At 40.5% G+C, this 25,663-nt stretch overlaps 1 protein-coding gene across 7 annotated transcripts in view; it reads right to left on the reverse strand.

Annotated features, from left to right (window-relative positions):
* Positions 1 to 25,663, reverse strand: part of OTUD7A (OTU deubiquitinase 7A) — a 108,098-nt gene that overhangs the window by 12,046 nt on the left and 70,389 nt on the right. For all 7 annotated transcript variants that reach the window (XM_063169245.1, XM_063169248.1, XM_063169249.1 and 4 more), the window contains 9 exons: positions 22,680 to 22,862; positions 20,542 to 20,760; positions 15,408 to 15,509; positions 13,926 to 14,053; positions 13,088 to 13,200; positions 7,250 to 7,377; positions 5,572 to 5,721; positions 1,326 to 1,440; positions 987 to 1,071 (listed from right to left, as the gene is read on the reverse strand). In XM_063169245.1, coding sequence (XP_063025315.1) covers positions 987 to 1,071; positions 1,326 to 1,440; positions 5,572 to 5,721; positions 7,250 to 7,377; positions 13,088 to 13,200; positions 13,926 to 14,053; positions 15,408 to 15,509; positions 20,542 to 20,760; positions 22,680 to 22,862 — 1,223 coding nt within the window. The remainder of the gene's footprint in view (positions 1 to 986; positions 1,072 to 1,325; positions 1,441 to 5,571; positions 5,722 to 7,249; positions 7,378 to 13,087; positions 13,201 to 13,925; positions 14,054 to 15,407; positions 15,510 to 20,541; positions 20,761 to 22,679; positions 22,863 to 25,663) is intronic.

Consider the following 25,663-nt stretch of genomic DNA (forward strand, 5'->3'; position numbering starts at 1 on the left):
TATTTTCTGGGTGGTTTTCTTACAAGCAGCTTTTCACAGCAGTGTTGTTTTTGCTTCTTTGTCAGGGCTCTTCTAAGGTTCTCTTTGACTGGCTAACTTACTTCTTTTTATTTCAGTTATTTTCATTATCTACAGCTGCTGTTTAATTAAGGATATCACAGCTGCAGCTCATTTAGAACAACTAGGATCGGGACAAGGCTACTTATACAATACACATATTTTACTGAGACTCATAGGCCACTTATACAATACAGATATTTTACTATGGCTCAAAGGCCACCTATACAATACACACTAAGATTCAATGGCCACCTATACATTTTGACTCTCCTTTTTCTGATATGGTAGCTACTACTGTAGAAACTGTAGAAAAATGGATTTTTCCTCTCTTGCAGCTTGTTAAAATACTTTCTCCTTTTGTGTTCTGTTTCTCTGTTCAAACTCCATCAGTGTAGGCTGTCTAAATCACCTCCATCCTCTCCTAGCAACCTTTTGCTTCCAGCCTAACCCCTCCACCTATTCAATGCAATTTGCAGAGAAATTTCAGTGCCAGCTGGGCATAGTTCTAAAACGGCTCTCTGGAAGAGGCAGGCTACAGTTTAGTGCCAGTCTATGGCCTTTTGTCAGCCACTCCAAACTGGGAGTTGTCCACAAGTGCAAATACACTCTCAGAAAGAAATTGGTGACCTAACAGTGGCATCAGGAGAGCAAGACAAAGTTCTGAGAAGACAGTGGTGAGAAAAGGTTTCTTTAAATTACACAAATGACTGAAATTTATACCAGAAAAAGTAAGCTAGAAGACACATTTCAGCAAAAAATATACAAGCAACAGTGCTATTAAAACAAATAACCAGAAAAATCTGTAAGCCTGATTGGTGTCAGTGAACCATGAGTGGCTGTCCCTGCTGCCAGGGCACTGAGCTGTTTGCTGGCAGCCTATCCTTGTATCTTCCATGCTGTGGGAGCAAGGGGGAAGTTTACCTTACCCGTGTCTCAGAGGGGATGCGGATCCAGGTTACATTCATGTAGCTGTGCAGAAGATTAAGCTTTGCCTCAAGAGACAGAATCAAACTAAAGATAAAAAAAGAAAGGAACAAGCAGTCAAAAAGCTTGAAAGAAAAAGCAACACTTCATAACAGGGGGAGATACAACAGCAGCCCGATTGTGACTGTCAGCTGAAGAACACAACTCCCCCACCAGGTCTCCTACCATGTAAGCAGAGCACATGAACCAAGCCCTCACTGTCAGCAGTTCTCCCAGTACTGCCACCAGGTACAGCTCAAGACATTTTACTGCTTAACACCAAAGTTACAGAAAGGTCTTACTTGGCCAGTCTGGTGTTATCATTGTCATCTTTTCCCCACTCCCAGTCTTTGCCAGGATCGACCGCAAAGTGCAAAGGCAGTAACTTGTGTTCAGAGTCAGTCAGGGGGATCACCGCTGAAGCAGAGAAGAAACAAGGATTGGAGTGGGGGAAACAAAAATTATGAAAAGAAGAAAAGAGTCAGCTGTAAAAAGCAGAATCACTGCTTCAAGAAGAGCAGAATTTGTGCTGCAGAACTGCCTCATTCAGAGCACCACAAATGATTTATACCGGGCTCCATTTGCCTGTTTTCATGTTTGTGCAATAAAAGAGGGAGAGGTTAATACTCTGATTGCTCCTGGAGTGAATGATAGTCACCTTTGGAGGAGGGGAGACCTCTGGAGAGAACCACATGGCCATTTGTACTGTACAATCAACATTTCCTGGAGACAGAGCCATTAGAATAGCAGAAAGCAATAAAATGTTGCAATATTCCTGCCTATCGCTCAGAATCAGAGATTAACATGTTTGTTATTTTGCCTTTTTAGTTTAGTACCTTTGTAATAAAAATATATTGATATCAGCATTAAGAAAGAAAACAAGAGGAAGCTAACGTGATTTTGGATTCAAACTAAATTAACATAATTGAAGAGCAGAGATCAACATGTATATGGGTTAAGAGGTCAGTTTGAGGCCTCTGGGTGCAGTGCAAAGGCCATTATTGTTCTTACAGCCCAACACTGCTGCCAGCAGTTTTGCTCTTCTGCTCTTTCCCCTCTCTGCTCAGGCTCTGTCCTAATGACTCTGCCTCTTCTTTATACTCAGCATGCAGGGACCACACTTGGATGTCAGTGTCTATCATTCATCACCAGCAAGTGACTAAGAAATAAAGCAATGCCAGTTTTAATTAAAGCCACCAATTCGCTTCTATTTGATTAGGAAAACAAGTAAAAGCTGTTGAGGGTCTGGATAGAATCCTCAGCATGGTACAGGTCACTGCTTCTCCTCTGACAGCTAATCAAGGCATTTACCTTTCTGCACTAGAGCTCTTCAGGACTTGCCCTGAGTATTCATTCCAGACAATCCAAGGCCAAAGAAACCTAGAGAAGCCACCCAAACATCGTGGCACTCAGTTATTGAAACCCGACTTCACACGGGGCTCTGTGCTGTTTGTAACCCTTTCTGCGGCGCAGCACACGCGGGGGCGCGGCATTCCGGGCACGCGCGGCTCGCTCGCCCCCGCAGCGGCTCCGCGGCCCCGGCGCTGCCCAGACGGGCCCGGGCGGCCCAAATCCCGCGGGGCGGCGCCCCCTGCCGGCCGCGCCGGGAACCGCCGCGCTCTGCCCCGCAGAGCCGGCCCGGCAGCGCCGCTCCCCGAAGGCTCCGCACGGACACAGCGGGACCGGAGCTCCCCAGGCAAACTCCGCGCACACGCGGGGAGCCCAAGTCTGCCGTTCCGAATACACTGCATTGCAGCGGCCCGGGGCACCGGAACAGCACAAATGTGCAGCAGGTGTGACAGATGCACTTCTAACACTTCCTGGTGTAATATGAGGTCTTATCCTAACGCATTCAATGAAATTATTGCAACCAAGAGGCTGGAATAACTGAGAATACAATTAACTGAACGTGTTTCACAAGGAAAATGCATATTCTACCAATTAACTGAGTTACCAGCAGGCACTGACTGGACTGACATCTGATCTCAGCCATTTAAAGGAAGAAGGCAACTTAGGAAAGAGCAATGTTGTAAGTTAACAACACAGCAGTTCCCTTCTGGTAGCACCTGGCCTTACAGGCACAGCATGGTAAAAATCTGTGACTGTAATCCTAGGACAGGTGATGATGGAAAGCTTGGAGCAAAGAACCACCAGAGAGTTGAAGCACTTTCTTCTTGGGATAGAAACTTCAAAGGGTAAATGTGACTTTCTTCTCTGTGGGCAGCTTGAAACTAACTAATTTTCACATAGTTAAATAAATATTTTGGTGTATAAACAAATTTTTAAAAAATCCTTTTAAAAGCTTGCTACTTCTACTGATACTGAAAATACCTACTAAAAATGCTTAGTGATACTCCATTTTATTAGAAGACAAAGTTAAGTAAAAACCAAAGCTTAGAGATGATTGTCTGTTGCATGTCACTCTTGTCTCAAGTCCTGTACACATTCTGAGTGTCAGAAATGTGTTCACTGAGTTGAGTGCTGATTGTATCCCCGTTCTAAGGTATAGTCTTATAGGCTGGTGTGAAGCACTGCTGTTTTCATGGAAAACAAATCTTCTAAAGTGAAGGACTTTGAAAATTCTGTCTTCACTGCAAGAGCATTTCTCCCTCAGGGGATTTTTTTGATAGTTGGGGTTTAATGTAAGATTTCCCCAAGTTCCTGATAGAAAAGTATTTTTTGTCACAGCTGCAAGCAGAGTCCACCCCATTCATTTCTAAAGGAAACCCCAGAGACTGCAGCACCTACCTGACACCCAGCAGGGTCTGCAGCTTTGGTTGGTGCTGGCCTCACTTGGCTGTGGCTCTCTAGATGGAACTGCACTTCTCCAAGCACAGCCTACCAGCCCTAATTCCAACAGATGGGATAAGTGACAAGCAACAGCTGCTGGCTGGTCCATGGCAGTGTGACACACACAGTGAGGACTCTGCTGCCATTCCCTAGCTGGGTGTGCTGCCTCCTGTGCTGTGAAGGAAGTCACAGCACTTCGCAGCTCTCATCCTCATGCCTCAAGTGCCACTATTTGTCTAAAAAGAACAGCACTTTAACTCTTTCTGAACATGCCAGTACAATAAAATGCTGGCACAGAAACTGCCATGGTGCTGTTCAAGGCCCACTGCCACACTTCTCACAGTGTTACTTGGCCTGAGCACAGCAGCATGGAAAGCTCCAATGCCAAGGGAGCAATCCCAGGGACAGTTGAGACCTAGTCTGTGTTTTCTATAAACAAAGACACAAAAGATCTGCATCAGTAGAGCCTGCATTAATATAAAAGTATTTACCCATTTTTAATCAGACACTGGATTTCAAAGAGGGCCCCTGGTGACCATCAGAATGCCAGGGACTCTGTAATAAGAAGTGTCAAAATGTGTCTTAAATCCTCTCCAGACAGGGGGATATTAGCATGTTTTCCCTTTGTGTCTATTTATAGTAGTGTTTTAAATGTTCTGTAACAGGACTGTATGCCAAAGCAGAACTTAAAGCATTGACATCAGTATTTAAGTGACCACACATACTTCTCAAATGCGTAACTGTCTCCTCCACTAGAGAGCTCAGCAGCTGCTTAAATGTGTGTATGTACCTGCAGTAGTTCAGACCCCTTCAGATGCTGCTCCTGACACTTGGTGAGAGCATAAATACTACAAGTTATGAATGGCCTGGATCTCCAGGATGCTATTTTTAAGAAGGTGCAGCTCTAAGTTGCATTCTGATAGCTCAAAATCTGCCCTTGTGCTGAGGCCCCTGTGCCATTGCTGCTGACACTTGACAATGGTGGCTGCCCCTTGCCATGTGCCAAAGCTGCCAGAGCTGCTCTGCTGACAAGGTACAAGCCCCAGGCACTGCTGGAGCATCCCTGTGCCCATTTCCCTCCTGTCACAGCACATAGAGGACAACAGCAATGCTGTGGTTGCTGCTGGACTACTGCAGTCTCCAACAGCAACTAGCTTGGCAGCTACAGCATTCCCTTCACCCCAAAATAAATGCCAAATGCTCTCAGCTGCTCTACACAACTGAAGCCTGTGCATTTAAGGCCCTGAAGTAAGAGAGGTACAATCAGGTCACACAAAACAAACACCACTTTGATTCACTGACCCTTGTAATTAACCTGTATGAACTTGTACATGAAAGTTAGTAGTTAATGTTTCTGAGGCTGTGCAGGATATCTGGTAGGAGTTTCTTTCCCAGCACCTTTCCTGTGAAAGTACAAGTATAGGAAGATCCTACAGAAAAGCAGTTGCTAACCTCAAGAAGGACATTTAACATTATTGTAACATTACTGCTCTTGTAGGACCTGAGGTACTGAAGGCAGAGAGATGTGCCTGAGAGAAATGAGGCTCCCGTCTGCTCATATTATTCCAGCTGTTTGAAAGGAAGAAATGGACCGTGCCATTGTCTTGTGACTGAGCCACTCCGATTCCTAAACATGCAGCAATAAAATTTAGTGCGTATTGTTTCCTTTCTGTCAGATAAATACATCTACAGGTAAAAGAAAGTACTGTGTGCACTGTATTCAATATATATGCTAGTGTTGCTTTGTTTAAAGCATACCTTGTTCTCTCTGTTGGTCTTTTTGTTCCATGGAGACAAGAGCAGAGAAATGGGCCTGATCATAGGCCAGCACAAGAGGTGAGCAATGGCATCTGTTTGGCAGAACTTCAAGCGGCAAATAAATTCCTCCAAATGGTATTGGTGCAAATGCTGCAGAGAATAAGGAGATTTGTACAACTATGTGAAAAAACAGATGAATTGTATAAACAATTGTGCTGCAATATCATCAGAGCTTCAGGAGAGCAGCTTAAAGTGGGGTAATCTATGCAGAAAGCAGTCACAACAACAGGTAAAATTTCATTATAAAATGTCAGGAAATATATGAAGAACCATAATGAAGATCTTTCATGCTTACATAATTTTTCTTGCTCTAACTGTTTATTGGTAAAGGTATTATGGTCTTATAACAAAATCTTGATGACTGTCACACATGTAAGCAGAGTTGTACCTTCCTGTAATGCTTCTAGGCAGAATTATTTTCTAATAATCATCAGTAAATACACTGTCAGATCTTTTGGTAACATACTCTGCTTGTGCCTTCCATTAACAGATATCCATAAGAAACATTACAAACATGTTTATAGTCCACACGTTGTATATATCTGAATGCACGCACACATGTATGTATGATAAAGTTAAGGAAGGACTCAAAAAAATCCTACAAGTAGAATTTTAATGGAATGTTCCATCTGGAGGGGCACAATTTTCCTTTGAAAGATTCTACATTTGTTTATGCATATAATTATGGGAAAGAGCAAGTTTGGCCAGGAAAACTCTCTCACTATTTTTGCTTCCAACCAATTATTTTTCCTTTTGCAACAAAAATATGAGACTTTATTGTTGAAATATTTGCAAGATGAGTTTCCCTCATGAATCCCTCACTTTGCACTGTCTTTCAGGTGTGTTTCTCAATAGCCTACAGAATAATCTACAACCATTACTTGTAGTTCATAATTTGCAATGGAAACTGAAATTATGCAGTATTTTCTTGTGGAAGTAAATTTCTGTAAACTCCATCACCTGCTGGACATCCTCTTTTAATCAGCCAAACATCCCCCTTAAATTAAGTAACACCCCATCATGAATTAGAATTCTGTTATTCATAGTAGAGAGTGACCTGAATTTAATGCTCTAAGTCCTGCTCCAATAGGTTTGAGCTGGCTCCACATATGGATCTAACATTTCTGTGCTCACATGTGCAAACTGAATAAAACATTCTGTAAACTTCTGAATGAGAAGCTGCAGAGGAGTCATTAAAAACAAAAATCCAAGATACACACATTTAAAATTCAAATTTTCAAAGTCAGATTAGATTGATTTCTGCAGAGTTTTAAGAGGCACCTAAATAACATGGCAAAATTAGAGCATTGTTCACTTAGACCAGTCAGAAATGTATTGTTTTCTCTAATTTGGTGGTTATTTAAGTTAATAGGGAATATCTAGGATAAAGAGATTCTCAGCAAGTGTTGTATAATTATCCTGTATGTTTTTACTTTTATCTAATAGAAATGGACTGAGTATCCTTCTGTGTTTTCCTTTTTTTTTTTTTCCTTCCTTTCAGAAAAAGGCAGCAGCTCTGCCATGAACACTGGTGTGTTACAGCTGGGTCCTTTGCTGGTATCAGTTTACAATTGATTCAATTTACAGAGGTGCATGGATCTCTAATTACAGCTCTTACCTTCTCCCCCTGAGTCTCGTAACATTGTGTCTGCTACTACAACAATCGGTCTTCTCAAGATATGGGCTAAGACAAAAACATGGAATTCTTCCAAGCTCTCATACACTGGATCTTCTGCATTGTCCACCCTGGAAGACACAGCATTGAGACTTTATGAACCAGCTTGAACCAGCCATGAGACTTTGCTGGATCAACACACCTCAGCAGCTATTTCTTCTGCACTATACCTTATATCCCCACTCCTCTGAAACCCATATTTCAGTCATTGAAGTAGGTAAAAAGAAATGGAAAAGAAAATGTACTTTTGTAAATAAAATAATAGCAGCATAAAAAAAAAAAAAGTCCAGCTAGTATCACTATGCTTTAGATCTGCCTCACAATCTTCCAGGAGATGGAAATGCCCAGCACCTTTAGAAACCAACCTAGAAAGTTAATTTTCTACCAAAGAGGTCATTCTTTTACCTGGATTGCAAGAATAAATCTGGTAAAGTCTCCACTTCTCTAGGTGACCATTACCAAGCCCTTCTATGACTACAAAAACAATTTAATGAATTTTTGGTTTCAGTTATTCCCTTTCTGTTTTCCCAGTTTCATGTCATTAATGTCAGTACCACATTTCAAAGCTTTTCCTTTGCCTGGAAAACAAAAACAAACTAGATGAAAGAAGACTGAAAAATGGGAGGGTTGTGGGAAGCAGACAAAAGTGAAGATGATAATTCACTGCTGAGTGCAACTTCACAATATAATACACCCAGAGCCCAGCTTTTGTGAGCCCTGACAAATGAAGGGAGGCAAGGTGACACAGGGACACTCTTAAATGGAGGCAGCTCCTGTCCTCTTCTTGCCAGCTGTGCAGGGAACCTCCAGAACTGACCGCTGTTAATTTTCTGTGCATGTGAAGAACAGAAGCAGAGCAAAGTGCCTGGACACTGCTCCAGAGCGTGTAGGACAAACACAGCAACCTCTCAGAGGTCTCACAGCATCCAGCCCCTCCCTGGAGCATCACTTGAAAATCCTTCATCCCAGCCTAGGAGCATAGCAGGGTGGAAATGATCCTGGTGCAGGACATTCACTGGTCAAGGAATGTTTTCTTCTCTGGATCCCTCCTCCCACTACCCACACTCATTAGGAAATGTTTCCTGATGTTCAAACCAAAGTCCCTGTTTTGCAATTTCTTCCCCTGTTCCTTACTGAACTCTTCTCCACAGCTGGCTGTAACAGCTTTTCAGCATTTGCAGTCCATTCTGTCACCTCAAAGTAAGCTGTCAGCCAAAAGCAACTCAGGGGAATCATGTTATTGGCAAGACAATATGCCAGAAAGATTTCCAGCTATCTTCTCACATTAGTATTTCCAGCCTATCAGTCCTGATTTTTTCCTTCAAATCCTCTAATTATTCCTCATCTCCTAGTTAATGAGGTTTCTAGAAGTGAAAGGCATATTCCATACACAGCTGTTATCAGAGGGATCTCTATCCCTTTGATCAGCTGATGACATGCCTGACTGCACAAACTCCAAAATTTCACTGGGCTTTTTTCCTCCTCAGTATCACATCCCCATGTTGCTTGATTCACTGTCTCTGATCATATTCACACATTTCAAACCCTTCTCTGCTATTACACATCCCACTGCTCACTGCCACAGGATCAGAGTGTCTGGGGTCACAAGGGAGCTCTAGAGAACCCCTTATTCAGCCCCTGCTCCATCAGGGCCACCCAAAGCCCAGGATTGTGTCCAGACAGCCTTTGGGTACCTCCAAGGAGAGAGAGTCCACAGCCTTGCTGGGAATCTCCTCAATGCTCAATTTTCCACCATCACTGCCAGTAATTCATGTGGCCTGTTTTATATTATTTCAGTGCCACTTGCTGAGGATTCAGTATGAATTTTCCTAAAGATTAATGAGAATGAAAAATCATCATTAACAAGTATCCATAGCAACCTGCCACATCCTTTGATCCAATGATCATTCCACTTTTTTTCAGAGATTTTTATGTATGCTGGCTACATGACCATGAAAATTGTGGACAGAGTAATTTTGTCAATAAAATATAGAACCAAAGAAAATTTAAGAAACTGAAATTAATTTCTCTATTGATGTAAAGCTAACGTTAAACAATGAAATCCACTTATATAAGAGTATGTAAATCTGCATTGCAGAATCCTGCTCAACCAGAGCACTGACTAAATAAATTATTTTTATTCTAAGAGCAAATTACTAATAGAAAGAAAAGCAAATAAAAATCTCAGTCTGACCTACAGATCCACTAGCACCTCCAGTCCAAACACGGGAGACACGGTCTCAGCAACCCAAAGAGATTCCCTCTCTTATAGAAAATCCAATTTGTACTGCAGCCAGGAATGAAAGAAAGCCTCTTTCAAAAAGCTGGAAGGGAAAAGTCACCTACCCTGCTGTTCTACCTGGCTGGCTGCTGCTCTCTCACCTGTAAATTCTGAGCAAGATCTGTTCTCATGTCCTTGGATTTCCTTCTAACAGCTCCCTATGGTAACACTGCTTTCCTTCCCCACACACAGCTCCAGACTTTCAGTCCAACAGACTCTAACAGCTATTCTGAGTTTAGGACTCATTTTGGGATTCACACAGAGCAAGAGACCAATGCCCTCAGACAGTTGAGATGCACTGAAATACCATGACAGGGATAAAGTTCTCCAACCTGGTGATTTGCCAGAAGCAGGAGATCAGAATGATATCTGAGTTCTGGGCTCTGTATCCATTCAATTTCTGACACTTTTCTTTTCCTGATTAACAATCCCCAAATGAAAACCAGCACAAACCACAGCTGTAGGTGTAGGAACCTCTCCTTTGATTTCTTTACAGTGTTTGTCAGCAATGGGCTTCAATTCAAACACAGGAAATTGCACAGTAGTGGAACATTCTCTTTCATTCTTCAAGGAAAAAAAGTATATTGAATTGACTAAAGGAAAAGAAACACAATGTGAATGCTTTGGGTTCCATATTTGAACCACCACAGCAATTTGGCTGTGCTTGTCTTCAGTACTTTATGTGAACTGAAAATAGGCCAGATAAAAAGAGGTATTAGCCTTTAGAAACTACAGCTAATAATCAATAAATATGTTATAATGAACCAATTCTACCTGCACCCTACAATAGCTGCATATGCTGAACAGTTTAAAAGAAAGAGCACTCCTGTAACAGATGCCAGATCAAGTAAAATCATTTTAGGGCAATGTCTTGTTAAATGGTCTAAACTACATTCTGTACAAGGTGAGGGTCTTGCATGGCTGCAGGAGTTGTGTATGAAGAGCTGTTTGTTGAAGCACTCTAATATCAAGCCAAGTCCAAAACCTCAGAGGACACTTGCATTTGAGAGGTACTTCCTGTTTAAATGTTCTGGGTTTCTGCCTCAAACTCAATTCCAATGACATACACGAAAACTACAGCAATATCCCCTCCCTGCTACACCATTTTAAGTCCCTTGAATTTATTAATAAGATAATGCCAACAGCACAGGTACAGCTGGGAGGTGACAATAAGTACAAATACCATCCACTTCCAGGGTCTGCATGAGCTCAAAGCACAACAGCACCTGGGTTTTCAACAGTGAATAACAACAGTGATACTCACTCTCACATGAGAACAGGCTCTGACTGACAGTTGCACAGTGAAGGATGGGGTTGGAATTTTCTTTTGAGCAGGATAGCAATAGTTAGGTTCTTAACAAAAAACAGGGTACCAGACATTTTCCTTTTTTCAATGCAGTTCCTTCAATTCAGTGCCCCTACTTTTGCTTGTAAATGGAGATAAATGAAGCAATTATGTTAATCTATAATTCATTTTTTACATTTACAGGAAGATGTGCAAATCTGTTTCAAAACAAGAATCTGCTTCATAAGTTTGCTTTGCTTTACATGCTGGAAACAAGAACTTAAGAACCAGGTTTTTCTGTGTTTCCTTTTTCTCTTTTTCCAACTTCCAGCCTCAGAATGAGAGTGTCTCAAAGGAGAAATCTTTAGAAATTTAGCGACAATTGCTGATCTCCTTTGCACACAGCTCACTCTGAAAAATAACTATAATAAGTTTGCAAGTGAATGAGGCAGCACAATTCCAGCCTTAGGTTTGTCACTGAGTTCTTTTGAAGCAAATACAACTTCTGATGCTTTAGCTAATTCTGACACCAAAGGAAAACGCCTCATCTACAGTTCAAAGACTGATGTGCAAGCTTGCTTAATATAGCAACTAACTAGAGGACATAATATACCCCATCTCAAAAATACTATTTTGATATTCCTTTTCCTTGTCAAGGGCCCTACTTTGAACATGGGCTCATTAAACTGAAAAAATAATTCATTCTGCCACATTCATTCTGTCTTTGGAATGAATGCAAAGCAAAGTATACATTCAAATCTTTATCAGGATAGGGATTTCTTGCCTGATCCATCTTTCACTATTTCAAAGGAAAAATTAATGTTGGCTATTTGTATTTACTTTATTTTGAATGAAAAAAAAAGATAAGTGCAAACCATAATGAGAAGGTTATTTATGTACTACCTATACTCCCCATGTAGGTACCTGGGAACTGAAGGTTGACTGCCTGGCAAAGATAACATTTGAGAGCATCTCTGACTAAAAGCTACTGAAAATATGTGGTACAGTACATGGAACATAAGAATGAAATGGAACAAGTCAGAGAAAACTGGGGCTGAATGACCAGATTTAATAGAAATATGAACTGAACTGCCTTAGAAAACTGAAATGTATCAACAGGAAAATATCTACAAACATAAGAAACAAACTAGAGATTAAAATAAAAATCTTTTTTTTCTTTTTTCACTTCATAATAGAAGAAAAGGAGACACACTGTGGCTGACAATTTTCTAAGCAAAGTCCTCCTGAATTCCTAGAATTACCTATCCTTAATATCACAAGGTTAAAGGGAAAATAAAATATTCTTTCAGAGTCCAAAGAATATTTTCTACAAACTTTGTTACTCTCATTGAGCTATATCCCTTATTTTGTCAACAGTAGGTAGAGAAAATTATGCACTGAGCAAACACTAAGTATTTTTAGTGATAAACACTAGACACAAAAACTAAAGCTTCTGCATTCTGAAGGCTGGTAAATAATCCTGTCCTTTGGGGATAACTGCACTGAAAGCAAGGGATGGTTTATAACAGTGACTATTTAAAGCAGATACTCTATGTGGGTCAGGGGTATTTAAATAGTGTAGATTCTGTTTCATCCCAAATCTTTTCACAAATATACTCCTGAAAAAAAGCTAAATGATACTGCCAACATGCTTGTTCCATGTCACTGTATGACACGAAACAACACAAGCGCACACACCGCTGCTTTCAAGGTGAAGAAAAGGGAAGTTTATTTTCTGACTTTAACATTTATAGTTTTTTAAAAGCGACAGTGGATTGGAGGGTGAAAGAGCCACCTCTCCAATGACACTGGACAAACTAATAGCCTATCAAATTTCTCTTCTTCTATAAAAGAATACAAAACAATAAGTTATTTACAGGAAGTGTGTGAGAAAGTTCTTTACAAGAATGTAAACATCTGAAGGTTTAAAAAAATCTTAAAAAATCAAACAACAGTTCCACGAGAAAAACAATTAGGATTTATTACATGCAGACTCTTTTGGCTACAACATAACCTCAAGTTAGTGTGGTAACTGTACAAGAAAGCATGACCAAAATGCTAAATATTATAATGGGATATTTCGTTAATTCTGCCATGCCAAAAGAGTACAACAGCTGCAAAGGCAGTTTGGTGGTGCTATGAACACCTTCCCTCAGTTGTGCTGCACTGTTTTCCTACAGAGAGCCAGCCTGGGGCAGTGTCAGTGTGAACTTACCTGCCCCCAGTGCCCCCATTCTTGCTGAAGTGCGTGCGTGGCTCGCTCGACGCCAGCTTGAGCAGCTCGTTCCACTCGCGCTCCCACTCCTCCTCCGTGTATACCAAACCTGACTATGGGGCACAAGGAAACACTGTCACCACTCTGCTGACACACAGTGCAAGCTGAGCTCTGTACCAGTGTTTGCAACTCACCTGAGTTTCACACATGACTCAGTTCAGTATCTTGGGCCATTAATAGTTCAACATTTCTACTCAAGTGAAAGAACATTAACTTATTAAAAAGATCTAAAATACCAACTGTAGAGTTAGCACATTCACTTGTTTGCACTCAGGATTACTCCTGAAACTGGCTTATCTAGACACTGCACAGACATCTTCAGGAAATAGTAACATGCTGAAGGTACAGCTTTTAATCAAAAATAAAATCAGATTTAAAGACTATTTTAGTTAGAACACTTCCACTCAATATTTGGCCACAGCTCTAAAAATCCTAATTCAAGATTCTGAGAAATCTTTCCTAAATGGGGTTCTCTCTGTTTTGTGGATTTCATCGCCTCATTTTTAAATGCTTTTGATAGCTAAATTACACATTTATTTTTCTACATATTCCAAATGCACGTTAGACCTTTTAGGCACAAAACTCTGCATACTTATACCCATAAAGCTATAAACACATTTGCATTCTGGTATGAAAATTTCAAATAATGGTATCTCTTTCCCCAAACAAAATGTCAGCACAAGGAATTTGATAGCAATTAAAACTTTCACAGCAAACTTAAGAAGAATGTTTGTAACCCTAACAGATATGAACAAGGCTGTCTTTGGACCATACAGACCTCCTTATTTTGCTGAGTCTGTTGCCATCTCCATCTTCTTTTCAGTGCTTCCCTTTCAGCTCCACTCCTCATCATAGTATAGAGAGCTTTCCGTAACACAAGGTCCCGGTCGTGAAATCCCCACATCCCTAAGGCAGCACAAGATGAAATCCAGTTTTAAAGAAGCTACAGTGAAATAGAAATAGCTAATACATAATTGAAGATTCTCTCTAGCAAATAATTCACTCACTATTTTTAAGATTTCCAAAATAAAGAGTTACCACAAATAAGCTAATGAGCAACAAGAGTTCTAACACATTTTAAACTTTGATTAGGAACAACCAAGAATATGAGCTGGTTCAGTTGCTTGCAGGCAACTCCAGCTTTGCTGCAAGCCATGGAATATTCAGTGCTCAGGTTGGTTTTAGCTGCAGGTGCCAGCAGGCACAAGGATGTTAATGAGCACTGCAGGCACTCCTTGGAATCACAGACCGGCTCTTACACAGCAGGAAATTTCCTCTGGCTTCAAAATGAAGAGAAAAGCATTTAAGATGACAGAAAGTTTAAAACTACCACCAGCCACAGGCTTTCAAGTTCATTCTAAGATAATGAAACATCTCTATATGGTTGGGAATAGTAACCTACACCAAAAGAAAGCAGAGCTGTCCCCAGTCCTGTGCCTACAGACAGCCATGTTTCAGTCACTACATTGTCAGCTACTGGGTTCAGGTCAAAATACTCCAAACATTTACAGTAATTAACATATAAAATTAAGTAGATAAAGATAAAAAGATACTTGGAAACACCAAAAACTCTTTTCTTAGTGCATCTTTCAACAAGAGGAGTCTCTTCAAAATATTAAAAATCCCAGTGTTTTTAAACAGTCACTCTTTGGAGTACTTTTGGTGGAAGATTTTAGCAGGTTAGGATGTAGAAAGCCCATCAAAGACCTTCAGCTTCACAGCTTTCTACTGATTTGCAGAAAGGCTTAAAAAATCTTGCAGAAACAATTAATTTATCAATTAGAGATTATTTTAATTCACCCCAAATGCTGTTTCACATATGCTTAAACACTACAACAGAGAACTAACAGAGATTGACACTGCATCCTTGAAACAGCAAAGAACTGTTTGAAGAAAATCAAGAGAATGAATGAATTTCCTTGCACATAAAGTGGACAACCCTGCGGAAGCTCCCGGAATTTGCCTGTTGACCTGTTAGAACACAAAACATACAAGGAATATATAGATCACTGGAGTTTGTGATACATGGGTTTGGATACCCTTCCAGTTATACTTTTATATCCTGAGAAACCTTTTCCTTTCCTGCTTTAGGTATGCTTGAAGTAAACAACACTACAGTGAAATGTGAAGGACATACTGCTCCAGAATCGGACTTTTAATGCAAATCTTTGCATCTCATGTGTTTCTGAGCTTTGGCTGGGGGTCGAGGAGAGCAGTGAATATTTCTGGTAGAAGGTTTCCTGCCCAGACTGCCCCTTACCTAGAGAGGCAGCATGCAGGAGGCAGTTTCCATCACCCGTGGTGGCCAGGGGCAGCAGGCGCTTGCAGCTGGTGCACACCGTGGACCACCAATTGAGGCGTCCTGGAAGGGAAACAGCAGTTACAGGTGAGAGGAACCTGCAACAGGAGCAGTGCTCTGTGCAGGTAAACACAGAGCAGGGGGGAACCATCAACACCCTCCTTGCCAAATAACCTTAAATGTAATGTTAGAAGTCAAAACTGAGAAGATCAGAAATGAGGCAGATAAACTATTCTCTACATGGATCTAGAAAAGAAAAGAGCACCTTTCATTAATTTGCATCTTCCAGTCTCATATGCTGCATACAGTAATGGATTTCCAAGGAATTTATTGCCTTAATACCATTATGAGCCTTGCTGTCAGTTCCCAAACATAATCGACATTGGCCTCCCACACGCACATGACGGATTACATTAAGGTAATAAAGGAATTTTTGTCTACAGACAAAAGCAATATGTATGTGGTAATCAAGATAGGTTACTATAAAGGTAAGTTTATTAGGTAAATTATTTCAATCGGATGGATTGTTTCAACGGGTGATTCTCCTCTCATTTCCCATAGTGTAAATCATTATTAGATCTACTAAAACCAACAGCTACACTACCAGAGAATTAAAATGACATGAAAGTATAGCCCGAGGTGTAGTATAGAATGTGGTCTTTCTCTTTAGGGAATACTTACAGTACCACTTATACATCATTGCTATGTGGAGCATGTTTTACAGATTGTAAACCAGAGACAGGCTCTGGAAAAGCCTGGCAAAAGGACACCTATTCAGTGAAGAAATAAGTCAGGAAGACTATCACTGCCCAAGCCCACACTAAAAGTGGGTAATTCCTGGCACACAGGCTGCCATGTGCTGGCAAACTGGAGTGTTAAGTCTTGGTTAAAAGATCATGGGAGCCTTCCTAATAGAAAGAAAGCAAATGGGTGTAATTGTGTAGCATCTCTGGGGATGAGGAAGAGCAGATGATTAACAAGGATGAGTAGAGCTGGTACATTTCCCAAGACTTGGCAGGTCTGTGGATAATGCACAAGTGAATAATTGAATGAATATCGCAATAAGCAGACTTTTTCTCCCCCAGTTTCTTGACTGGGAAGCTGGGAAGAAAATGCATCTATATATTTGTACAGGCAGTCTTGCACTTAAGGTTAAACCCCAAAACAGAAGGAAGTCCAAACAACAAATAAATGCCTCTCCATTAATAAGTTCTCATTACAAAATTATAGTGAAGCTTATTTATAACTACAGGTAATATACACTAGGGGGAAAAATAGTGCAGCAACATTTATTATGTATCCTAGTTATTTGTTCTGGGTACTAAGAACAATGAAATCAAAATGCAATTAGTCCAAATGTGTTAAGAGTACCACACTGTAAAGATGCATAGCAGATCAATAAGCACATCTGGTAATCCTCAAATGACCTTAGCAGCTGGTTTGTAAATGCACTACACCTCAAACCAGGCTTATTGAGTTCTAAATTAAATATGCAATAAAGAAGCTTAATTTAAAGCATTATTAAACAGACTTTGGAAAGAACAAGATCATTTTTAGCAACTCCTGCATCTGTGAAATAACAATTTGCCACCTGTTTTTAGCAGAATGTTTTCGTGGGATCATATTCAGCAATAAGCTATACCAAGGTGCTGTGTAAAGCCTAGTTAGAATATCTAAAAACAGACAGACCTTAGGTAGGACTTAAGGAAATAATGAGTGGCATTGCTTTGCAGATTAACTAACATCTATTGGTAAGAAATGCCAAAGTCTGGTGTTTGTGAATCTTTTCAGTAACAGGAGGTTTCTATAAAAGTGATCTTCTGTCAAGTGCATCCTGCAAAAAGTGTTTGGGACTTGGTTAACACCACAAAGCTTATGGCTGACTGAAAAAATAGCAGGTATGGTTTATAATTGGATTATAACAAAAAAGTGGTGCATTTTCATTTTTCAAATGTAGTGGTTATAGTGGGCCCCGTTAGGGAAAAACCAGGAAAATTAAGCTACATTGAAAACTGAGATCAAACATTAACACAGTTTTGGTGGATTGGTTTGGGGGACACAAAGCCCAGGCTTAACAGCATATTACTGTTTACTTTGGCTGTAGCTTTCTAGAAAACACAAACACAGAAAATAAAGTGTAGGGAAACAGCTCTTGGACTTTTCACACAGAATACTTGTACCATTTGTATTGAATTATACTTCAGCACTGCAATAGAATTGATTTTTCTTTCAGTTAAAAACACTGTGTAAGTCCAGCCATTCCTCTGCCAGTACTGGTTTTTAAAACACACTACTTCACTATAGCAGAAGTTTTCATAACATCTCTTTGTGTCAACCCACACATTAACAACACACAGGGGAGCATGTGTCTATAATGAAAATCAACTTGCTGAAGAGCAAAATATTACAAATTATAAAATTGCTTCCACCCAGACTTCATTTAATATTATCAGCACCTCGAGTCATCCTCTGTTGAAGAACCACAGCAATTCTTGCCAGAGCTCACAGAGATCAGCCTGTTACTCAGGAGCTGACCTCATTCCAATTCTGGCAATAATCAACAGCTGAGTTTACAAGATGGACAAAACCTCAAAATGTTTTTATGAATGTGATGCGTTCTATCCTTTCAGAGGAATATTTGGAAAGCAATCATATTAACGAATAAACAATATACTGCAGCAGTGGGGAATAAGTAAATCACACTGCCTTTGTCTGGGCCTTTCCTTTATCATCTCACACAGCACTTTGCAGTAAATTGGGAATTTTCTTCTGAGTTTCCATACAGATAAGATGTAACCAGGACATGCTGTCACATATAGATGTCAAGCTAGCAAGAGTTTAAGCATAAAAAAAAAAAAAACCTTAGAGGCTTTTACAGACACCCAGCTCATATGGCCACTTCAGAATCCACGTGTGACACTGTTAGTGGCAATTCTGCTCTCCCACTCCAGGTTTTGGGAGTAGTAAGCTGTTAGTTCCTAGCAAATGTCCTCTTCCTTTGCCTAATCAGCTTCTTTTTTTTTCTTTTCTCTTTAAATTCATGGTATTATATCCAAGCACACGCCCCTCTTCCTTTAACAACATCCCCAACCTTTGCAGGGAATACACCTCATCTTTTACAGTTTTATGTCATTGACCAAACCACAGTCAAACTGTTGGTAGGAGACAATAAAATGTCTAATACTACATGGCTTTCCTATTAATTCATTATCTTCATTTTGTACAACAAATAAAATAAAATAGGCAGGAAACTGTATATATTTACATCTAAAACAAAGACAAAAGGTTCATTTCTATGAAGTCTTACATGATTTTCTTAAGCAAACTATTTGATCTGTTTAACTTACTTGAAATACAGAAGTGTTTCTCAGAAAGTTCCAGGTTATCTGAATGAAATGCTCACAAAGTAAACTAAGTCACTAAGTCTATGCAGGCTACAAGGACACCAGTGATCAAAACCCTGAGGACTTCAAATGGTCAAACCCTCTCCTTTCCAGGGTGCAAGAGGCTCTGGGGATGAAGGCACTTTTCCAGTGTGTGTCAAGTTACTGTCCTAATTAATGTGAAGAAAAGAATAAATGATTTGTTCTAATTTTCAAAGAGGTTTGAGAGAGGAATGCTAGCAGCAAATTCGGTAGTTTCTGCAGCCATTTCCAGTTCAAAGCCAGCCAGCTCTGCATGGATTAGAGGATGTCAGCTCTAAATTCACATATTCTGTGATTTTAAGGTCAGAAAGCCTCTCTGATCTTCTAGTTCATACTAGACTCTAAAGGCTGTAATTGCACTGAAGCAGGTAGGTCAACAATGGTGCTGTACCAAGGTATGTTCTGTTATCCCTATGGAATTTGGAGGGTTAGGCAGAACTGCCAGAAGAAGAATCATTCCATTTTTCCCTGTCCTCCTTGGGAACCTTGGGTTAGTTGGTTCTGAAAGAAACTGGATATATTTTCTTTGTAGGTGACTTGCAGTTTTCATGCTTCATAGTTCGCTGGTAGCATTCCTACCTTATTTTACACTGCTATTTCTCCCAGAAAAAGGCCTAAAGGCCTTCTGAACACTGCTTGGGGTTCTTCTGGTTGTTCATAGGTTTAGTTTCTATTTCCTTAAGTATGTACTGTTTGGGGCTATTATCTAAGTATGTCTGGCTTTTCAGTTACCAAAGCCAAAAAAGAGCACGTGACAATGTCTCCCAAGTACTCAGTGGGACAACAGATAAGCAGAGCTCCTGCCTCAAACAGGAGCTGCACTTCATCAGTTTGGGGTCATACAGGGCACCAGGGTTGGAGAATGAATCTCAGATCAACTCAACAGTGTTACACAAGTCAGTAGAACAATCCACACACAAAAAAGGTAACTGTATGTTCCATATCCCACAAGCAACCATGAAATCTGATTTTACAACTCTTTTATATCACCAAGGTTGGGCATTTCACTATACAGATGTGTTCATTTCATGGTTCATTAGCACTCCCGCTGTTTCATAAAGCACCAGTACTAATTTTAAATAGATTTCTCCATATCCTTCAAAATTGGCTTAAAACTTAAAACTACTAATAGATGTGAATTAACATTAATTTTAAATATCTAAACTTTTTTTCCCCATTGCACTTGAAAGCAATAACTGAAGTATTGCTTACAAGTTATGTAGTTTCTCATTATAAAAAATAATAAATACATAAAATACATATCTATTTTCTCAAGCTACAACAGAACTTGAAGATGTTTCCTTTCACAGTCACTGCAATGTAATTTCCTCACGAGAACTGGAAGTACCAACTCCCTCTGACCATCCAGACTCATGCCCTTGTCTATTGCATGACTTCCCCACCGGTCCCTTCCTTCCTCTCAATTTCTTTGTTTTATTAATGAAATTTGACCATTTTTTCTATAATGTTTTAAAAGAAACAGAGGACTGGGATATGAGTCATTTGGCAAAGAACACAGTAACTCTCTGGCTTTTATTTCCCAGGCAGGATGTGTAAGCTCCAGACACGAAGCAGGATTAGAAATGCCAACCCGAATGCTGGATTGGCCACCTACTGACACCCCCTCAGGTGTCACCCAGCTGCTGACAGACACCTGAGGTGTCACCCACCTGCTTGCTCCAATGCCACCATGGTGGCCTGCTCAATGAGGTCCCTCTCAATGAAGCTCCTGAAGTCCTCGCTGTACACGCTCAGGTCGGGCAGCTGGAATGTGTAGATGGGCATCTCCAAAGGGAACTGCTCATTGCTGCAGTCATTGGCTACATGGGAGCGAGCAAGGGACACTATGGCTGAGCTGGCATGGGAAATCCCTCTGGAGAGACGCTTTTCTGTGGAGAAACCAAAGAGCAGTTACAGCCTGTACCACTGCCTAAAAGGCCAGCAATGCCAAGGCTGGTGAATGCACTTTCATTTCACTAGGAATTTATTCCATATCTTGTTTGCTACCTTTTTCAGGTTATTTTCCTACTGTAAAAGATTGCTTGATCCTATTACAGGTCCCTTTGGCAAGCCAGAGGAACTTGACTCTCCTTCTAGCAAAAAAGACCAGTAGTGAAAGTAACAAAATATGAAAGATAAATATTCCTATAAAATTTTTCCTTGATCTATCTTAAGTTTTCAAAGATTCATTGGAAGAAATATTTATTGACAGACAGATGATAATCAGTTAATGCTTTGAACTCCTAATTAAAGCTCACTTTAACATAACTTATCACAAATAGTGTTTTTAAGACATCACAAACTGACTAATCGTAATTTAAAATTAACTTTCTTGCAGGTTGTGAACTTTTATTTCTCTAGTGGATTAAATGGAGAGTTAAATTGCACTCCCTAAATTGTCCTAAATGGAGGGAGAGGGCAGAAGGTTTGATTTTGCATTGGTTTCTTCTCCCTCTACATCTCAGCTAAATCCCCTGAGAAGGGGCACTGAAGTGCAGGGCAGCACCTCCGTGTGACATCCCATCTCTGCCACTCCACCACCCCTTCCAGCACAGCACAGCCCAGCCCTCCCCTGCTGGCTGCATTCTACACTCCTTGCTGCAAACCAAGATGCTCCTTTCCCTTCTCTGCTCCTCCCTGAACACCCCTAGGTCCAGGGGTTCTCTGTCAGTCAGAGGTGGCTCTCTGGTCAGGAGATCCTCAGCTACACACTGAGTTGGCAGCCAAATTCCTGTCAGTCCAGGCGGTCAAAGCCAGATGTACCTCACACTACCTACTGCACCCACTAAACATCAGATGGACATTTCAGTGCAAACTGCATCCCAAAGAGGCTGAAGGGACATGGTTTTATGAACTGTGCTGCTCTTGTTCTCTTTATTTGTATTCAGTGCTTTAAGGAGACTTAAGAAGCACCACAGTTCCTTTTCTTCTGATGGAAGTCAGCAATTTTTAAAAAGCTTTTTTTTTTTTTTTTTTTTACTCCTAAGAACTGATGCTATTTCCTGTTTAATAGCAGAGAAGAGCCAGCAGGAGAAGGGAAGCCCTTCTGTTCCTTTTAACGGCTGCACAGAAAGCCATCACCAGGCTACTGCTATTACCTGCCTACATGACAAGCTGCCAGACCTGCAGATTTATTCTGGTGCAAACTACAGCTTCTTGAGAAATTAATAGAAAAAAATTGCAACTCAACTGTCAGAGTGAGGGAGAGATCTGAAATAAAACCCCTAAGAGCTCTGAAAACAAAAAAGCAAATTCTAATGCTTATCATCTTGTACTGGAAATTAACTGTTAGAGACAGCTGATTAATTTTACTTAAGGTTTCAATTTCTATTCAGCAGGGGACAGGAGGCAGTTTCTGTGGTACCATAAAAGAATGACATTTTAAAGCTGAAAGTTATTCATAGTCTGCATACACCCTTTTCACACACTGTGAGTAAGAATGCAAAGAGTGAAATACGGATTTTTAAACCTTTTGGTTTGTTTGTTTCAATAAGCATAGAAAACTATATACAAGAGTGGTCTGTGACACCCTCTAATTAACTCCTTTCATAAGTACCACAGGACTGCTTGGAGACAACATATTTTACTTTAATCACCCATTAAAAAAACAACTTGCAGAACTGACACAGAGCTCACAACCACCAAAACATGAAAAATAGGGTCTAGCAGCAGCTCTGAGCCCCGTGACAGTGACACAGCTCACACGCTGCTGGCACATGGCCTCCCACTCTCTGCAGCCAAGCACAGCTCCCAGGCAGACAGGCTGGAGACCCTCCAGTCCCCTGAAACCCCACAGAGGAGCTCTTACCTTGGGCAATGTCATCCTGCCTTTGCAGGCAGGGCCTCTCAGCCTTGGTCACCTGGGGAGGCTGCTCTGGCTCCTGCTGCTTGTAAAACCTGCCCTCGTTGAACACCTGGGGCAGGTTGGCCGTGTGCACCTGCCGCAGCTGCTCATAGTCATTCAAAGCTGCTGTCAGGTCCCAGTTCTTGCCTGCAAAACAGCAAAGGAACCCTCAGCTCAGCTCTGTCTGGGGAGCAGCTACCCCCACCACCCTCCTGGGACCCCCCCCAGCCTGTGGCATCCCAACACAGCAGCACTGTGGGAAGAAGCATCAAAGCCAGCTACCATTGACTAAAAGGCACCATCCACTGCTCTCCTCTCATCCATAAACCCAAAATCAATTACATTTATCACAGGAGGTGATCAAGGCCAGGACCTCCCTTGCTCAGATTTCAATCAAATGGCTCCAGAAATTAGCAATTTAGGATGAAATCTAAATCCCACTGAGAGGGAGCAATAATTTGTAATTGTGTGGTCGTATTAATAATAAATAATAATTAGGAGCAACGATGGAAAGACAATAGTGATAGTGTCATAGCCCAAAAGTGTGAAAAACTTTCTTATCTTTCATTTGCAGAACAGCTAAAATGCAAACACAAACCCTTTATCTCATACATGAGAGAGAAGTCGCTCTCTTAGAGATTTTAAAAGCCTTTTAGAAAGCAGGTAATAAAGGACAGAGTTCTGTAACAAAACCTGCAGCGAGAGACTCAGCCAGTGTGGCTCCATGTCTGTGGGAGCTGCTCGTGGAACCTGTCAGCACAGAATTCTCTAAAGGATTTGCTTCCACCTTCCCCTTCAGTATGCTCTGACCAGTAACCATAGAATGCAGCCAACATCCAGAGATGCACAAATCTGTTTAGTACAGGTGGTGAAACAGGACTTGGCATTCTCAAAAAATACCATGAAAAACACGTTGAGGTGTCTTCCTGCTATTTTCAAAATAATCCTGCTAAATTAAGATACAGAGAATGTCTACCATTCTCCAAGTATGTTTCTAATTGGAAAATTAAAAATATTAAATAACAAGAAAGAGAGACCCTACAAGCTACATGAGACTTTCAGAGCATTCCACAAGCACTTTTGCTGGCAATTCAAAAGTAACCTGATTCTGACTAATAGATGATTTATTACACCATAGAAGGTTGTCATTTTATGTACTTTGAGAAGCTACATTACCTGAGTAGCAGTTAAAGATAACTTACTTGCTTACACCAAGGAGGTAAGCTAAATATAGTACAAAGCAGTTTTAAACAGATAGAAGAAAGCCTTTTCCTGTTACAGTGATATCTGTGAAGAACAAAATTTTAACCAAAGGAAAAAACCAGCACAAACAGCTGGTACCTACAGGATTGGGCTAAACTACCTCAGGTTTTGAAGTACTTAAAAACCTCTGAAAGGAGAATTGGTATCACTGAGCAAGAATGTTATCTAGCTCCTGAGCAGACTATAATATAAACCACCACATGAGCCACACAGAATTGTTCTGTAATGCTGTAATTGCCTATTAGAAAGTCTGTAAGACAAAATGTAAATTCAGTGAAAATTGTCAGAGATACTGGAACAAGAACTTCAGCTACTGCCAGCATTTGTTCCCTAAAAAGCCCACGTAGAGTGAATGGCTGTTATCCAGTCAGGGCTCTGCTCTAACTTTACACATATCCCAAGCAAGTTACACAACCCAAAAAGAGCTATGAGTGCATTCCCAAAACCAATCAGTGTTTGGAGTAAGAACTGCTTTTCTTTGGTTCTGGTTTTAAGAGGCACTTTACACACATTTTTAAATTATTTTTCTCAACCACAAAAACAATAAAGTAAATTAAAAAAAAAAAAAAAAAGTAAGTACAATTCTAGGAAATGTAGCTTTAAACAAAACATTACTATTCTAGTATTGGCAATGCTACAAACCCAGGGCTATGTGACCCCCAGGAACATCCTGGATTCACTGAGTACAGATCCCTGAGCACCAGACCTGTAGCAGTGGAACACAAACAGCATTTCTCAGGGCATTCCCTGCAGTTCCCCTGCTCAAGATTTTTTCATATTTAAATTCTGAAGCTAACAAAAATCCCAGTGCATGTGCTGCAGTGTGTCAGGGCTTTGATGTATGTAAGACGAAAGCAGAAAATCAGCAGACTCACAGAAATCCCACTGGCCTCAGTTTTAAACCAAATGCAATCATCTTATATAAAAGCTTTGTCATAAAAATTAAATTGAGCGTTCAGAAAACAGGCTCACAGTGCGTTGCATTTAAAACTGGATTTGCACAGTGGCTCTTGAGTTACGTTCCATGGTACATTGTAGCAACTCAACTTCTAATATAGACTTGAAACCTTACAAAAATTAAAATTTCTATACCTAACACAGAAATATTTGATTTTCAAATCTCTTCATATGCCTGGAGTTCTCCCCATCTCCTGAACAGAAGCACCAATTCAGCACCAAAGCCCTGAACTTCAGAAAACCAACACAGAAAATTATTATTGGACTCATTCTCCCTAAATTTGCTGGAGCCTCCAAGCATTGAAATGCAAGAAAAACATTCAACTAAATTAAAGAACATTCAGCACCTTTCCATCTCCATGAAATAGTGGTTTTGAAAATTAGCCACCCTCACTAACCAGCCTAAGTGTTCCCAGCTACCCTCTCCACTGGAAAGATGGAAGGTTTCCCCCTTTGCCCCTCTCCATTTGGTTTACACTTTCACAAGTAAATACAAATGACAAATCTCTTGTTTTTCCCACCGCCCATAAAAAAAGATGAGAATTCATCAGTTTGGGAGAATTAGCAAAGAAAAATTCTAAGCAAAAATAAAGAAAACTGAAGGCAGCAAAGACAAACAGAGAAAAGAAAGAGAGAACAAAAGTAAGGGGTTTATGAAAGACTCTGAGAGAAGAAATACAAATAGGTACAAAAATTTAATGCAGTGCAAAAAAATTTTAAAAATTTAA

This window comes from Melospiza melodia, chromosome 15 (genome assembly GCF_035770615.1).
Source record: "Melospiza melodia melodia isolate bMelMel2 chromosome 15, bMelMel2.pri, whole genome shotgun sequence".
In the NCBI taxonomy this organism is placed as follows: Eukaryota; Metazoa; Chordata; class Aves; order Passeriformes; family Passerellidae; genus Melospiza; species Melospiza melodia.